This window comes from Semicossyphus pulcher, unplaced genomic scaffold, assembly GCF_022749685.1.
Source record: "Semicossyphus pulcher isolate SPU_LCO1_2020_fin unplaced genomic scaffold, fSemPul1.0.p SCAF_3, whole genome shotgun sequence".
Taxonomy (NCBI): Eukaryota; Metazoa; Chordata; class Actinopteri; order Labriformes; family Labridae; genus Semicossyphus; species Semicossyphus pulcher.
Genome location: NW_027211704.1, coordinates 30,698,661 through 30,716,366, shown reverse-complemented (window position 1 = coordinate 30,716,366; position 17,706 = coordinate 30,698,661). Strand labels below are relative to the sequence as shown.

Sequence of the window (17,706 nt, the reverse complement as noted above, 5' to 3'; positions counted from 1 at the left end):
AGCAGATGGCCGGTCTGAAGCCTGTCAGCATGAAGAAGTCTTCATTCTCACAGCTCCAGATGGCTTTTATACACCGTCTGCCAGAGCCAACAAAGACACACAGTCTGGTGGTAAAATCAGAGATCACTGGAGGATTTCATGCCTCAAAGTCCTATACAAGCTGTATCTGCTGGAAGTTTCCCCAAGAGAAGAGGAACCTTTGGAGGAACTTGTTTTCTACAGCTAGAACCAGAGTCTAAATAATGTTCAAGGGACATTATTTAACCTCCTGAAAAGTCCCGAAAAAAGGTTAAGGACTTTTGTGGTGGGACAGCGTTGAACATTGCAGAAGTCCAGGCCCTATTGAGGTATAACACTGAGGATGAAAACCAACAGGGACTGGATATGGCGACGTGCCTTGTAATGTCGTTTGTATGGTGTCATCATCAGTGTTGTATAGTCACCTGTAAAATCGGTCACATTCCTCGACCATTCAAATGGACCAATACCTCCTCTGGGATGTCTGGATCTATGATTACTCTCTTCGGATATCACCAAATTGCACAAACTTATTTAATTAGATCTTTATATCCCTGTCAGAGTTCCCCGTCATCCACAATGGACTGCTGTGTAGCCACACCTCCTTTCTCGGTAAGTATGGCCGACCATTAGAAGGAGCAAGCTTGAAGTACTTTTAAATTAATGAATCATGTCATCTGAGTAAATAATTTGTGTGTAAACTAAAGCAAACAACAGATGTTTTATTACTTATTCATGTCAAAGTGTCACGTAAAAAATTGATAGCTTTTACTCTGTCGTCGTTGGTGGATCTCAGTGTCACAGAAGATGATTCAGGAAATGAAGAGTGAAATACTGTTTTGATTTATTCGGACTGTTCAGATTAGATTTTCTATTTATACATCAGCTTGTAATTTAAGGATGATCCAACCCTCCAAAATCAGGAGGGAAAGAGCAGAGAGAGCATCAGAGGGTTTGGGATCATTTGTAACGAAGAGTGAGAGAAAACAAATGCTCAACATGTTTGTGAAAGCAATCAGGTTAGAAGAGCAGTCTTAGTCTGGACAAGGGAGAATGACCACATGAATAAGTTTCTATGCATCAGGAAGAGTAAGACATTTCCTCCATCATAAATTATATTCATTCATTTATTCATTTGATTTACCTTTCTTTTTTTACATTGTCAATCAATAATGCAATCAAATTTTATTTGTATAGCTCCAAATCATAACTAAAGTTATCTCAAGACACTTAACAAAAAAGTCCAGGGGCCTATCCTACGAAGTGAGTTCATCACACCCAGGGTCTCTTTTCCTGATCTGGCTTCACTTAACCTGACAAAGGATGTCGCGCTAAGTGGTCACACAACGCTGGTTATCGAAGATTGATGGTTAATTATTAACATAAATAGAAAAAAGAAGTGGACCCAATGATGAGCCCTGTGGCACACCTCGTTGCTGAATCAACAAATCAGGAGCCAGATTCACAAACTCATTCTTAAGATAAAACTTAAGATTTGTGAGAAAAAAATGTAGGAAGTTCTTAAGGCAAACTTAGATGAAGAACTTAAGAACTTAGATGACATAAGCAAGTATGTAACTTAGGCCTGCCATTATTGACTATAAAGGACTGAAATGCTATTTCAATTAATTAAAATAAGCATGGGTGTCGACAATATATTACAAATTAAAACAACAAAAATAATAATAATAACAATATTTATTTGTGCATTGATTCATAATAGAAAAAAGAATACCTTGTATGAACTGTAGTTCATTGATTTAATTAAATAGGTAACTTCAAGTACAGGAAAATATTCAAACATAGTTACTGGCTTTGGTTAAAGGCTATTTAAATGTTAACTGTCACATTTTGCTAGCTTAACTTTAGTAGATATGACATGTACACCAAAAACAATAGTGACATGCTAACATTCCAAATAAATGTTTAACTAAATGCTAGCTATTGTAAGTGAACCTAGTACAAGTGAAATTCAGTGAATTGATTGTCTAAAATATGTTTAAATGAATGATTGTAGCTTTCAAGAATCTCATGTATTCTCAAGTTTTTTCTTGTGAAGAAAAATAAGAAGAACTTTAGGGAAATAAACATAATGAACTTTATTCAGGAATTTACATTTTTCTTAACTTTTTGCTTAATATTAAAGCTAGGAAGAAAATTACACTTGAGAAGATTTTTTTTCCTAAGAATGCTTTGTGAATCCGGCCCCAGATTTGTTTCCATGTAAGACACTGCTTTTTGTTTTTTTATGTTGTGAATTGAACCTGAGTTCTGTGTTATTAGAGAGTCCAATAGCATGGAGTTTATCTGAGAGCAGATAATGGTCAACAAAATCCAAAGCCTTTGTTAAATCAATAAAGATTGCACCTGTGAGTTCACCGTCACCTGCAGCACAGAACACATCACTGGTAAATCTAAGTGAAGTAGTAGTTGTGGATGGTTTGGTCTGAACCCAGACTCACATACAGATAGAATATTAACACTGAGATAATGTGAGAGTTGATTATAGATTATTTTTTCAAAGACTTTGGCAATAGAGCAGATAAGAGATATGGGTCTATAGTTATTCAAATTGAGCAGATCACCTCCTTTGTGAAGTGGAGTGATGCGAGCACCCTTCCAGATAGCAGGTAACTCACAGGTAGACAAAGAAAGGTTAAATAAGTCCGCCAGTGGATACATTAGAATATAGGAAGCTAGTTTGACAAACCTATTTTCCAATCCATCAAGTCCAGCACCACTGTTCACTTTTAATTAATGAATAGCATTCTGGACCTCTGTTGGTACAATTCTCCTAAAAGAGAAAGAACTGAGGCATGGTGAATTATAGCTTTCAGCAGTCAGGTAAGAGCCATGAGGTAACGTGGGACAGAAATGCTGATTGAATGCTTGAGCAATAAACAAAGAGTCATGTAATATTGCATTGCCAACTCTTATTTGATTTATGAATGTTTATCTGTTGTCTTAATAATAGTTTTATAATATAATTAATAATAATTTTATTCCAGAATCGTTTAGGATTCTTAAAATTCGAAGTGAGACCATCTAGTAATTGCATTTAGCATTTTGAGTTTTTGTCTTACACTTATTTCTTAGCTGCCTGTAAACTTCCCAATCAGCGTTATCCCTCGTCTGACGAAATATTGACCAGGCTTTGTCTCTCTGCCGAAATAAATGTATAAGTTCGGGGCTGATCCAAGGGAGGTGTTGACCCTTAACCTTGGCAGTTTTCCAAGGAGCATGTTTGTCCACAACATCAGTGAACTCTAAATAAAGGAAATCCCAGGCATCTTGTACATTAGGTATTAATTGATATCTGTCCCAGTTAATGGCAATTTTATCATTAATAAATACACCTAAAATCAATTTCTTATACTGACAGATTTTTATTAGTCTAGGTGGTGATTTAGGTAGTTTGATCTGATTCAGACAAAACACCAGAACTTAAGATTAGATTTGGTTTTGAGACAAGTATCCAGTCAAGCTGAGTTTGGGTTCTAGGAGTAATAATGTTAATGGGACAAGAAGATACAGAGTTAATGAGATGCATTAATATAACATAAATGTATACAGATAACTAAACAGTTCTGTCTGTGTATTACCTTTACTCAGATGTTTTGTCCTTGTTCTAATAATGACAGACAGTGATTGTGAAGAAGTGTATTTGGGGAATTATTGTGAGAAGAAGTGTTGGGAATTCTTAATGCTCACGATGGCCGTTGATCAGGGCTAAAACAGCAAGACAATCTTACTTTACTTCCTTTCTATACTGACTTTTAGAAGTCAAAGTTGTGTCACTGATCCTTCAGCAACAAATACACCTGATCGCACATATAGTATGTTGCACCTTCCGTGATGGTCCTGTTATCTCTGAATCAAGATGTAAGTAAAAAACACATAAGCCAGTTTGTGAGGTATGCCCACCTTTTACTAATGCAGTCTAATACAGTCCTACCTACCTCTATTACATATATTGCATTACACAGGGAGGTGATTTTCTGCAGCCGACAAACCCCATTTACATTAAAAGGACCCAAAAAATATGAATTTTGTATTAAAAGACCAAAAAAAACTGAATTTAAAGACACCCAAATGTGGGAAATCCCAACTTGTGGCCAGTCCTTGTTGTGGTTGACCTCTGACCTCTTTGATAATAGGTGTGTGTGGTCCCACCTGAGGAGCCACATGAGCTGTGTGAGGTCATGGCTCTTCTCTGAGCGGTGCAGACAGGCAGACAGCGAGATGACAAACCGAGAGAGGGGGGGGAGGCAGAGAGGACTGCGAGGCACATCACTGAGGGTCTCTGTTATTATCCCCAATCCAGCCAGCAGTCTGGACACGCTGCGCCACAACAAAGAAAGCGCCAATCTCTTCTGACATACCGCGCGGCCCGCTGCCCCCCGGCCATCTTTTAGCTGCTCTGACGAGGCTAAAAATAGTACCGGTTAGCGTGGGCTAACCGACTCAGAGGGGCGGAGAGGTTTGTGCGGTGTGCCGGGAGATGTTTTCATGAGGTTACATGATAATGTGTTTCCTTAAACGGCCTCTCGGATTTCTGTGTTTGATCAAGCAAGGTTTATGATTTAAATGGGTACTCTTTATCGGTAACTGTTCGGTTTATTTGTGGCAGATTAAGTTTCAAGCCTTCCTCAGACATTTTGACTTCTTATAGTAGAATAAAACAGGTAAAACGATAAAACCTCTAGATAAAACTTCTGAGTATTGGGATGACTTCAAAAAATCAGGATTACTCTGATCCAAGCAGAGGTGTGGATTCAGGCTAGAGTACAGGAAGGATTAAGTAGGTGAAACAAAACAAAATGTTTACAATGATGTTAATACATTTTTTAATTGAATTGCTGATTGCTACCATGACATAGCAGATGAGGTAGACTTTAGGGTTGTGGAAAAACTAAAGGATTTCATCCCCATAAAATATTTAGCTCTTACTATTAACCATAAAATATTCATATAAAAGCAACTGTCAGGAACTTTTTGGCGCCCCCTGTGGACAAAGTATGAAGTCTCATTCAGAGTGCTGGTAATCCGGATTTGGTAATCCTTGAAAGTCAGTATCTGGATAAGGTTACTGACTACTTGATCCTGCTTAGAAAAAAGTGGATTTCCAAATATTCTTATCCGGATTAAACCTTTTGAATAACCGGGCCCTGGCTCTCTGTCAGGCACAGAGGAAGTCAAAACAACGGAGTGAGGGAGATTTGTCACCATGTATTTATCTGCAGGCTATTTCCTCTGGGACTGAAACAGAGACGCACTTTTCCTCATTCAATAAGATAAACACAATCCCTTTAAAACACAATTATGTTCAAACACACACAAAAAATATTGAAATCATTTGCAATCAAAAACATTTATTTAGATTACATTACGTTTTGTGTTTAATGGCCTTCCCAGTGACAAAGGATCTAATCGGGACTGAATAGTCTGATAGAATAAATAAATCACAATAAATAGTCTTACATTTATTTTTCATGACTTTTTAAAACACATTGGCGTTAGGAATTAATTCAGGCAGGCAACTGGAGCTGCACTGATTTCACACTTGTCATGTGTCATTCTCAACAATCATCTGACAAACACTTCCTCCCAATGTGGCGTCTAAGCTGCAAGATTTCCAGTCTCCCCCTCTGCTGTGTCATTGCCACCGCTGCCCTGCACCGGAACTGCACTCGTACTTTCAACCCCACCACCACCCCAGCATCCACCTGCAGGCTCCGACAAGCCGGGTTTACGATATTATCTCATCACTCTGCATGTAAAACAAATCTGCGAGGAGTGATGAGGTCGGAGCCCAGACAGCAAACACAAACTTTGTTCTGCAGCTGCAATAAACATTTTTAAATGAATTACAAACGTCTGACTGACATATTCTTATACATAATTGATAGGATAGGCTTTATAGAGAATCAAATCAGAACAGTCAGAATAAATTTAAACAGTTTCCCCTTATTTTCACATTTACATTCTGATCCTGATCCTCAGTAAAAGCCATAAATCGTTCACATGATATTTTTACATGTATCAGTAATTGAACATCTAATTTTAACTCTAAACACAGTTTAATGCATGATACATTATACACAATCTGTAACATTATGATTAATAGATTAAAATGTACCTCAAGCTTCCTTTCTTCCTATTGGTCGGCCATACTTGCTTCAAAAAAAGGGGGCAGCTCCACTGCAGTTACTGTGGGATTATATGGATAACTTTGATTGGCTTTTAGAAATTCAGTAAACTAAGCCTGTGCATAAGGATGGAGTCAGATCAGGTGACAGTTGGATGGTCGGGTGATCTGAAAGGGTTATAGGGATTGTGTGTGATTGTCAGATGAATTGATTGACATGCCAGTGCATCAGTGCTCGAATGAATGCTGACCGGGTTAGCAGAGAGGCACTGCTGAGCAGATGTTGGCTGTGATTGACAGTTGGGATATTTGCCAACGGAAAAAGGATAAAAGGGAAAATATTCAGCTCTTTTTATATTTTGTTTCAGTGTTTCAGAGCGGACAGGTCTTAAAAAATGACACTAAAATCATGTATGAAGTTCAAACTTAGTTTCAGAACAAACCTATTTAATTTAAAGTGATAATCTCGAAGATTTTCATTTAAATAAATGTCTGTCAAGTCACTGTCTATCGCTGAATGAGGTAACACAATGGTGACTGAGCCCATGGCCCACTGATGAAAGCCTTTGCATTTGCAGTATTACAGACTGTGTCTGTGGTGACGTTTGAGGACAAAATCACAAGCGGCGCCCAGTTAGTGATGCGTTTTCCATCAGCCAGCAGTGGTTGGTCTGCCAGAGAGGGTAGGCGGAGCTAAGGGGCTGCTTTTCCGGTCTCTGCAAGTGTTGCGAGTAAACAGTAATCTACTATGGCTGAACAAACAAGGAAAAGATCGATGACTACAGATACAACTTCAAAAATAAGTGAAAATCCAAAGAAAAAGAAACAAATTTGACGCTCAGATGAAGGCAAACAGTTTGAAAAAGAAAGCGACCGTCAGCGAAGAAAATCAAGAGTTACAACCGGAGCCAACCGTGGACGTCACACATGCAACACTGTCTGGATATCTGGGAAGCGTGCTCCTGCAATTACCGTTTATCGCCATAGGTGCTGCCAAAGAGAACGAAACTGAGCTCTTTGAGATTACAACTTTAACTTTATTTAATTGAATCAAATAAAAATGCAGCTATCAAAATAGAGTGACACCAAAAGTGACCATAGTTTAATTTCAGTGTATCGTTTTTGACTCAAAACGGGAATCAGAGAGCCACAATTGTGTGTGTTTGGTGTGTGTGTGTGTCTGTGTGTGTGTCCTGGGATTGATAGTACCCTACTGATCAGTAACAGTTGCTCCTGAACGCCTCGCTGCCTCACAAACAGATGGGACCAGTGGAACAGACATAAGCACACACAAACCGGCCCTCGTATGATAACACAAAGAGAGACACACATGCAGTTATACAAACTACACATTTACATAGACATATTCGCACTGATATGTTAGTGACACAGAGTGTGTTGTGTCCCCGGGGCTCCAGCAGTCATGTCTCCTGTAAAGGCTGCAGGACGAGCAGGAAGAGGAGCTCCGGTCGGCTGCTCCCGCTGCTACTTATATAACGACGGAGCAGGCATGAATGGAGGAGCGATGAGGAGTGAACTCAGAGCACAAACGGCAGCAGAAGAGGAGCCATTTTTGGTTCAGACAACGTCGGGTGGAGCTCTGTTCCTAACATTAACCAGAAATCGAACATTTCGAAGGGTCCGTCCACATCCTCATAAAACAGTAATTCTTAGTCTTTTTGTTTCTGAATGAAACACATTTCATAGCATTTAAGGCTGAAATTTCTAATAAAACCATAATAATAGAATAAAACATGTGCTCCTCCAGTCCATATGTGATTCTTGAGCAACCAAATCTCTCCAAAAGGAGGCACCATCAGTGTGTGAATGAGCTTTATAGATCGAACTTGCAGGCAGCCTCTCCCATCAGTGTATTAAAGTGTTTTTGAAAGGGTGTGAAAGGTTTGCCGATAGAAAGGAGCTATATTAGAGCGGCCTATGGATCATTTAACGTACTGTGAGGAGTTTAAACTGGTCATAATTCTTTGTCTTGCAAATTGTATTTGCTGTTTAAGGACATTGGGCTGCATGATTGTAACAAGTGTGAAAAAAATTCAATTGATTGTATTTCCCCAGGGCTGCACGGCGGTGCAGGGCTTAGCACTGTAGCCTCACAGCTAGAAGGTGCCTAGTTCGAACTTTGGTTCAGACAAAGTATGCCTCTCTGTGTGGAGTTTGCATGTTCTCTCCGTGCATGTGTGGGTTCCCTAAGGGTACTCCAGCTTCCTCCCACAGTCCAAAGTCATGCTCGTCAGGTTCATCGGTGACTCTTAAATTGTCGTAGGTGTGAATTATGTGAGTGTGAAAGGTTGTCTGTCTCTATGTGTCCGTCCTGTTATTGACTGGCGATCAGTCCAGGGTGTAACCCCGCCTCTCGCCCAATGACAGCTGGGATAGCCTCCAGCCCCCCTGACTCAGAACATTATAAGCCGTACAGATAATGGATGGATGGTATTTGTTCGGTGACATTTTCACTTTATTTCAGTAACAACAATAAGCAATTCTGTATTCTTTGCTTGAGGGTTAGGGTTAGTAGTTAGTAATACACACACCAATCAGCTTCAGGGTTTTAAGCTGAGGTCTCCATTCTTTCTTGATATTAGATATTTCTTGAAATGTCAAAGCTCATCAGCTTTTATGCATTAAAAATGCTACTACTACTTCTGTTTCTGTTTCCGGCGCTGACGCAAGAGGCAGCCTCTCCAGTAGCTCCGTTTATTTTTATGCACATGTGCACCACACTGTTTTTGCACCAACTCTGCTCATCACTTTAATGCTCACTTATTTATGGTTATACATTTTTATGCACATGTGCACCGCACTGTTTTTGCACTAATCAAGACTACATTTGCATCAGGTTGTAGATGCTTTGATTAATGACTTCCCGCTATGTGACCCAGAATATGCTGACTTGTTTTAGTAATTGTTTTGTGTTGTATGTCTGAAACTTTGTTTCAATGTGCTGCTGCTGTCTTGGCTAGGACACTCTTGTAAAAGACATTTTTAATTTTAATGAGGCTTTTCCTGGTTAAATAAAAGTTAAACAAAATTTAAAATAACATTTTATTATTTTCTTATGGGTTTAAAGGGGGGGCGGGGGGTTGGGTTGACAGATCTATCTATCTATCTATCTAGTAATAATGTTAAAAGTTACAGTAATACTACACACAGCAAATGTTTCATCAAGTTTCCCTCAGGTGAATTCTGCAATAAACAAATCGATTCCCTTGACGTCATTATTCATACAACAGAGATTTCATGACTGGATCTAATTTTCTTACCATAATAAAGTTAATAAAAATTATTTATGTAGCTGCTGCATTATAAGTATAAGTAGTACAATATAAGTATTTTTCAAAGACAAAAGTTTCCTCGATGGTTTCAGACAAATCTGAACGGCTTTGGATGAATAATCAAAGGTTTTATCAATGAAAAGAAACCTCTGTCAGAACCGTTTGGAATATAAATTAAATACACAAATAAAATGAAGAAAAGATGTCGGTCACATTTTAGAGATACAGTGTAAGATTTCCACCTAAAAACAGACATCTGAATTTAATAAAAATCGGTGTAGATGATGGAATACACAAAAATGAAACAATGTTAATCAATAGTCAATCAATTTATTCATCTTCTTGTTAACAATCAGAGGTGAGACAGTGGTGTGTGAGACTGGCGGCCATGCTGACCTCTCTGTGACAATCCTGCACAAACATTCCTCTTTCAATGTTCACGACATCCCATAATAAAAGCAAATAATATTACAACAACAGCCGAGGAATGGAAGTAAAAGCAGGTCAAAAAGAAACAGCAAAAACATATTAAAAAGCACTGAAACAGAACACCTCTTAAATATAAAAGTAAACTTTAGATATTTTCTTTTGGCACGACTGAATGTAGGGGAAATATTTGTGTCCAGAAGTGTAAACTAGAAGACTCACAGAGAAAGGAGAGAGACATTTAGTGTCTGTAGTGTCCTCACTGAGCTCTGATCTATGATTCATTCACAACTGTCTACTACTGATGAACTCACAAAAAACTACACAGTAGGGATGCACCGATACTGATACCAGTATCGGGTATCAGTTGGTATTGCAGCTTAAGTACTCGTACTCGTAAAACTACGACGAGTACTGCACCCGAATACCACTTTACGGCTTTGCGTTAGCCTCCCGTTAGTTAAGCAGGCGGAGAAGCAAAGTTCGGAGTTAAAATGTCAGCAACAGTTGCAGTTGCATCATTGTGTCGATTTACCTTGTTACAGTCAGAAAGTGAGGAACATCTGATGAAAATTAAACATGTTTTTAAAGTCATTATGAGAACTGTAATGATATTATTAAGTACACTTGTTGGTACTCAGTATCAACAAGTACCCAAATGTAAGTACTTGTACTGGGTCTGAAAAAAAGTGGTATCAGTGCATCCCTACTACACAGTGTGAACTACAGAAAACAATCATTTCATACCAAAAAGCTCTGACCAGTTTCCCTATCTAATTCTGCACTGTGAAGATTGTATTATTTGAAGGCAGAACCAAATACTTGCAGGAGCACAAATTGGAAGCATTAATTTCAAGTTTGGACAGTGAGACAGTTTGTTGATTGTATCTGTATATGTTCAAATTAGACTGACTTTATAGAAATCAGACTGTATAAAAAGATGGACGACATGACAGCCTCCTAAAAGTGAAGCCAAACCCTCTCTATCGCCCCCTGCTGACTGGCTGCAGTATCTGTCATAAAGCCCGGCACCTCCATGTTAACAGATGGGACATGGGTCAAACTATAAAATCAAAATACACATCAAATAAAGTTTTCTCAAACATGGTTTCTGTCATTATAGTTAGTTCTTATCATGCTGATTTATATCAAAGTTCTAATTTTTCTGACAAGTTTTTAATTAGTAATTTTATGCCGTCAAAATGATGATTGACAGCTCTGTTGACAAATACAGCTCCTGCAGCCGAGTAGAGAAGGAACGGAAGATGTTACTAAAACAATCACTACAGTCATTGAACATTCCATATCTGTGAATGTCTTCAGACCAGCACAAGAAGCTGTTCTGCTGTTGAATTTCTGTAAGTTAAATGTGTGTTTTGGTTAGCGGAAGAGGCTCCACCAGCGAAAGATGGCAGCTCCTGCTTCCGGGGGTATTTTGGCTTTAGTTTTGCACAGCAAGAAGAGGAACAAGATGCAATGTCCATCTTTATATACAGTCATTAGTTCAAATTAAACCTTTTCTAAGGCTAAAATGGAAGGGGCTATGCCAGAACAACATGAGTTTACTAACACGAATGAAATAAATGTTCCGTCCTAACACGTGCAGGAGGGTGAGGGACACAAGCCCAGTGGATAACTGAACCCATGGAGGTTCATGTAGACAGCATAAGTGGAAAACAATGAAAAAAATTATCAAATTTTTCTGTAAATCATTTGAATGCAAACACAAATTAACATGCATTTCTATCCAGTACTGTTACATGAAGAGCTGAGCAAGATCGCACATGTGGGGGGCAGTTTTCTAATTCCTTCTGATGTGGCACAAAAAATAAAGTTAAAGAGAAAATTAAATTAAAGGATCATTCTATTTGCATTCAATTGTACCTTTCAATAATATCAACACGTCAAATTCAAAGGGTCCTGTGTGGAATCAGAGCAGGGGAGCGGTACAGTAATGCCTGTCGTCTGGATGAAAGTCTGTTCTGGGTCTCTCCGCTCTGTGCTCAGCCGGTGGTCCTGGATAGTGCTGCAGACTGTTGGACTGAACAGAGTGGGAGCCCTGCTGAGTGTATAAAGGAAGCCTGAGATAGATGCAGCATGCAGGGCATTTCATGGGGGCAACATACAAACCAAAGTGGACTAGATGAGAACCGAACAACCAGGACGTCAGGGGAGGACACGGTATGAAAAAACAGAATGAGCTGAACGTTTCTTCTCAGTGTCATGTGGACTGACAGCGGCCATTTTCCTTTGACGTGACGCTAAATGTTGGAAGCTAAAATGCTGTTGTAAAGTTGCATTGTTGTGTTCCAGGTTTGAAAATTGTTTAAATTGAGGGAATTTTTTAACATATTACCTCTTGCTAATTGATCGGCAGCTGAAAAGATAATGAAAAAAAAAAAAGCGCCATATTACATTGTAAATAAAGATATTTGAAAGCTCATTAGCTACCTACAGCTGAGTCACCACAGCTAATATTAACATTCAACTGTTAGCTTTCAATAGCCTACGGTTAGCTAGGTATTTATGCCTTTCAAAGTGATTGTGCAACATTGTCAAACTAATATTCATGGACTCAGGATTCAGGGAGATCTGCATTCACCCTTAACCACTTCTTTAGTCTTGTCTTGTTAACAAAAACAAAACATACATGTTTTATTATCAAAGACGTATTTTTTAGCTTTTCATCTCGTCTTTGTCATGGAGAAAAGGTCATTGGTGAACATTTATCGTCATAATTTCCGTTAACGAAATAAACACTGCCAAGAAGCAGTGAAATTATGACTACTTGTCCGATGTTTTTACAATCTGCAAACCTTGAACACAGCAGTGAGACATCATGACAGCAATTAAGCTTCCCACCCTGAGCTTGTCGTCAGAGAAAAATGGCTGCCTTGGGAATGTAGTGCATTACACACGTTTAAAGACAAGTGGAATCCACACTTTTTCTTTTATGATTAGACGACGACACAGGTTTTACTTTTCCACAGCTAACAGAGATGTTTGAAGGAAAGATGCTTAACGTGTACATTTTTTTTAACCTTTTTACCCAGTTTACATAGAAACATCTCAAATGATTTATTTTTTGTAGTTTGAACTTGTCATATACAAAGAGAAGTTGAAAATTGACTGAAAAAGACGTAGAAATTACGCTGTGTCTGTACAAAATCATCTTTTTTTTCTTTGTGCATCTTTTTTTGTTTGTTTCGTCAGAAGTAGCACCTGTGTGCTTTTACGTACGCACTTTAGTATGTTACTTTCAAAAGGTGGAAATAGCTTTTATCCAGTCAATAAAAATATTTATATTCTAATACTCCATCTGCAAGCATTTTTATCATCATAAATAACTTCGTAATCTTTATTATATCAACTTTATGAGACAGAAAAACTGTATTTTATGAACGTTTTTATCCCAGAGTTTGGTCAAGCTGACGGTCAGGATGTAACTCTCTTCCAACACAGAGTTTGCCTTCCTTGGTTGATCCCACTTTAGTCTTATTTTACAAACTTCTGGGCCTCCAAGACCACATCCAAGCCCAGTTCAAGGTTTAAACCTGAAGAACTTAGAGGAGGAGGAGCAGCAAGAGGAGGAGGAGGGAGGAAGGAGAGAGGGAGGGGACTGGAAGAGGAGATGAAGTTTGGTTCTCAGTGGAACCGGTGGACCGCAAATCTTGGATCTTTGCTGTCACGGATTTCAATCTGGAGGAAAATAGGAGAGAAGAGAGAGACGGTGTCAGTACAGACAGCTTAGGATGAGAGAAATAAAAGACATGTTTTGGAGGGATGGCGGAGAGAGCGAGGACGGGGTGGGCACAGAAGGGAAGGGCCAAGACTCATTCATGCGCTGTGTGCTTTATACTTTGTTAGCTCCTTTCAGCACTGACACACACTGAGTTGTGTGAAACCACAGAGGTGTCAGATATCATGAATGTTTTTAAATAATGATTTTAACATCAAGCAGCAAAACCCACATCATTTTAGTTTGCAGATAGAGAAGTATGATTGAGCACACAAACAATACGATGAGGTAAAGGCACTAAGTCAGAATAACAGTATTTTCTCTCTAAGTATTGTGCTTCAGCAGCACCTGTAAATTAGCACAGTTACCAGCCCTGGATTGATTAAGTATTTCTCACTATCCTCCCATAAGAACCATGTGTCTGGTCACCTGATTACCAGGGGGGTGTCCAGACATCTTAACTGGCGTGGCCTAACTGGACTTACGCAGGTAACATAAAGATGCTATATCCTGTTTATAGGTTTGTTGATTTAATAATTACCACAACAGAGTGGCTACGTATAAATCTTCCATGCTTGCTTCTTTAAAGTCTCGAAGGTTTTCAAGTGAAAACGTGTCTGTTAAGTCACCATCTATCTCTGAATGAGGTAACACAATGGTGATTGAGCCTATGGCCCACTGATGAAAGCCTTTGCATTTACAGTATTACTGACTGGGTGTATGCAACGAAAAAATCACATGCGGCGCCCAGTTAGTGACGTGTTTTCCTGCAGTGCTACACTGTAATGTCAAACAAGCTGCTTGCAGCCTGTGGCAACACAACGCATCAAATTGGTCCTGCCTCTGATATAGCCAGAGGTGGCACCTGGGCTGGCCAATCAGATTGCAGGGGGACCCCTGGACGTGCCCCTGCTCATGTTCAATATTTTCTCTCTTTAATGTTCAGGTTTGGCCTCTATCAATCCCTTAAAAAATATCAGATTTTTTTTCTTGTTAGGGGATCAATATTGTGCCACCACAAGCGCTCCCCTTTCACATAACAATGTCATTTGATTCATTGTTATTTAAAAAGTGTTGCACATTCTAAAGCTCCAATAAACCTTTTTTTAGTCCAGTCATGGCATCCTAATGTTTGGCTCTGAAACCACTAAACATAATTATTTGTAGTCTGTGATTTTTAACAGTCATCGCCACACTTCTTCTCCCTCCTGCTGCTCGGCTCCGTTTGGCTGCGGATGGAAGTGAGAGAGGCGGCGGCAGGAGGGCTGTGACATATGAGTCAGTGCGAGCCGGCGAGATGTGGAAAATGAAAAGGACCAAAACAAACATAAATAAACCTGCTAATGCAATAAGCTTGAAAGGTCACACCTTAATACATTTTCTCTCACAGCTCTCACTCCCTTTATGCAACCAGTCTGTCAATGCTGGATTATACAAGAGAGCTGCAGGTCTGTTCTTTTTGTTTAAACAATGTGTGGGGTTTGTTCCTTTATTTTAATCCTATTAATATAGCTTATATTTTATCCCCACTATCTCGGCATAAATCACAGATATATATTTTTTTCTTACAGGGCAGCAGACTGAACACAAAGACAACATTAGGAGAGGTTAAAGGGAGTTCACAGTGCATTGCCCTTTACAGGACAGAGAGGAGGAGAGGACAGTAACCAGTGACTGAGTCCACTGCATGCAGAGGTTCATGCTGCAGACCTGCATCATCACATCATATACGCTAATGTTAAAAAAAGAAAACTCAGGGGTCTTACTCCATCCATTCGGAGAGAGGAGCCGAGATGGAGCTGAAGAGTGGAAGCAGTGTGACATGTCTAAAGAAAGTGGACAAAGAATGTGTGATACATCAAGACACTCACTGTTTCACATTCACACCAGTTCAAACATGGAGCAGCTGGCTTAGCACCGCCACTGGTACACATGGGTTAACTGGTCCACAGGTCCAAACCAGCAATAACAAAATTACAGGCCCACTTTTATAAAACCCAGGCTTTGAAAACCTGGATTAATTACTGATATTGATTTAATAGAAAGACTGATGTGGTTGTCAAGTGCAACAGATGGGTCAAACAACGCAGGATTTTCACCCAAGAGACCGGGTTTGGATTACTTATGAACAAAAAGTTACTGTTGAGTAATTATTTTAAACCCTGTCTAATGTGTTCCCTAAATATGAACAGGAAGGTTTGTCCTCTCTCTCTGTAGTTACAAAAAAATCGATCCATTTTGCCCCACACATTGCAGAAGTTAGCTAACCAGGGGCCGGTTCCAGTATGCCTTAGATACAAATAGTCAGACTTAAGATAGACGTCTATATTCACCCGTTTCACAAAGCAGTTTAGTTTTTGACTAACCTAAGCAGGGCTATGGTGCATTGAATTCTGGGTAAATTCAGCAGTTTTAAGGACATGATCCACATAACGGAAAAAAATTGCAGCGACCAAACGTTGAAAGGACCATCAAAGATGTTCAAAACTTGGTGCTACTGGTCAGCAGGTGTCAGCGATTGTTACCATGGTAACATGGGTCTTAGAGCTGAGTTAGCCCGGGGATAAGGTGTCTAATTTCTTTGGCTTAAAATGATTCCGTCCCTTTTTTTGTGAAACGGTCTAATTTGCATTAGACTAATGTATAAGCAAAATTAAGACTGGCCTAACACTATAGACCAGTCTAAAACATCTTTGTAAAACCGGCCCCAGATGTTTACAGTTATTTTCTGGTTTATTTTTTCTCACGCTGTGCCTCCCCCTCACCCAGGGGAGGCGGGCCTCACACTTTAAGAACCACTGCCTTAAAGCAAATCAAAGCATGTGTTAGAAAGGAAGAAACAGACGCTAAAATAGCATCCCTGAACATCTGTATGAGACACCAAATGAGGGCAGTGACTCGACAACCTGTGATGAGATCGCTTAGAACGAAAGGACAGCGTGGAAGTATTAAGATCATAATATACTGTGTATATGCAGTTGCCTACAAAGTGCATAAACCAAATACAGTGGTAGATTGCAGGAAAAAAAACTGCAACTTTTTGAGACCTTTTGACCTACTGGATCAAAATGTTACAGGCTCCAGCATTTATATAGTTTGCAAAATACTAAAGACTAAAAGTTAGGATACCTGCCATTGATTTAGACCTTGATTCTTTTTCCAAGTGTCTCTTTTATGAGTCCTATTGCTATGATCAATGAGAAACCCTCGACTTTCAGCTCTTAATCTTCAAACGATACATGTAGTAGTATAATTTAAAATGCTAAAAAGTGTTATTGCATTGTTTCTTCATTATTTTGTGTCATGTAAGATAAGAACAGACGTAAAGGCACAGTCAGACTTCCCTCATAAATGACTGACAGGTAGAGATTCTGTCGTCGTGCTTATAACAATGTATTTCTACTTCACCGCGGCGCCCAGCTGCTAACATCACGTTAATGTTTGTGGCTTGTAATTAGGCTGATTTTTCGTCCTCTCTTTCTTTGATGCTGACACACACACACAGAGGCTGCAGGGCCTGGTGTTCGCTGCACACACACTCCTCACTGAAAGTCCTTCCTCGACGTGACGTCTCCTCTCAGCTCGCAGTAGACATCGCTCCTTTGGGAAAACATTGTGCCCCAGGGTGTTTTCTACAACATGCAACCACCTTTTGTTTTCACACTGATTCCTCCTTCTCTACTACCTCTCCACCGCAGCACAGCTCTTTAGCTTTTAGCCACGTCCCCTGAATGAAATCTATCACTTGACCAGGGTTTCTAATGTGACCAAACATCATGTTTTCATGAGGATGAGTGCAGGATATCTGACCTGACACCAGGTAGGTTGGCTGAGGGGAAACTGCACTCACTGAACAGGAAAAGATTACTGTGCTGTTTGAAATGACAAAAGCTGGCAGTTACATGCAGAACTACTTACATGTGATGGACTGAGAGACACAGAAATAAAGTTTGGTTGTTGAAAAACATCAAAGACAACCAACCTGACTGACAAGCTGACCAATCCTTCTACGCAATACAAATATAGTCTGTTATGAGTGCAGGTGAGATGGTGCGTTCACCAAGTGCTTCGCGAAAGCAGCA

The 17,706-nt window shown here is 39.5% G+C and overlaps 1 protein-coding gene across 2 annotated transcripts in view; it reads right to left on the bottom strand.

The window, feature by feature from the left end:
• Positions 1–9,784: 9,784 nt before the first annotated feature.
• Positions 9,785–17,706, bottom strand: part of lhfpl4a (LHFPL tetraspan subfamily member 4a) — a 41,549-nt gene continuing 33,627 nt past the window's right edge. The window contains exons 4-5 of one of the 2 annotated variants that reach the window (XM_069678832.1): positions 15,391–15,450; positions 9,785–13,584 (exon numbers count right to left, since the gene is read on the bottom strand). In XM_069678832.1, coding sequence (XP_069534933.1) covers positions 13,531–13,584; positions 15,391–15,450 — 114 coding nt within the window. In that variant the 3' untranslated portion in view covers positions 9,785–13,530. The remainder of the gene's footprint in view (positions 13,585–15,390; positions 15,451–17,706) is intronic. The other variant, XM_069678833.1, reaches the window with a different exon arrangement.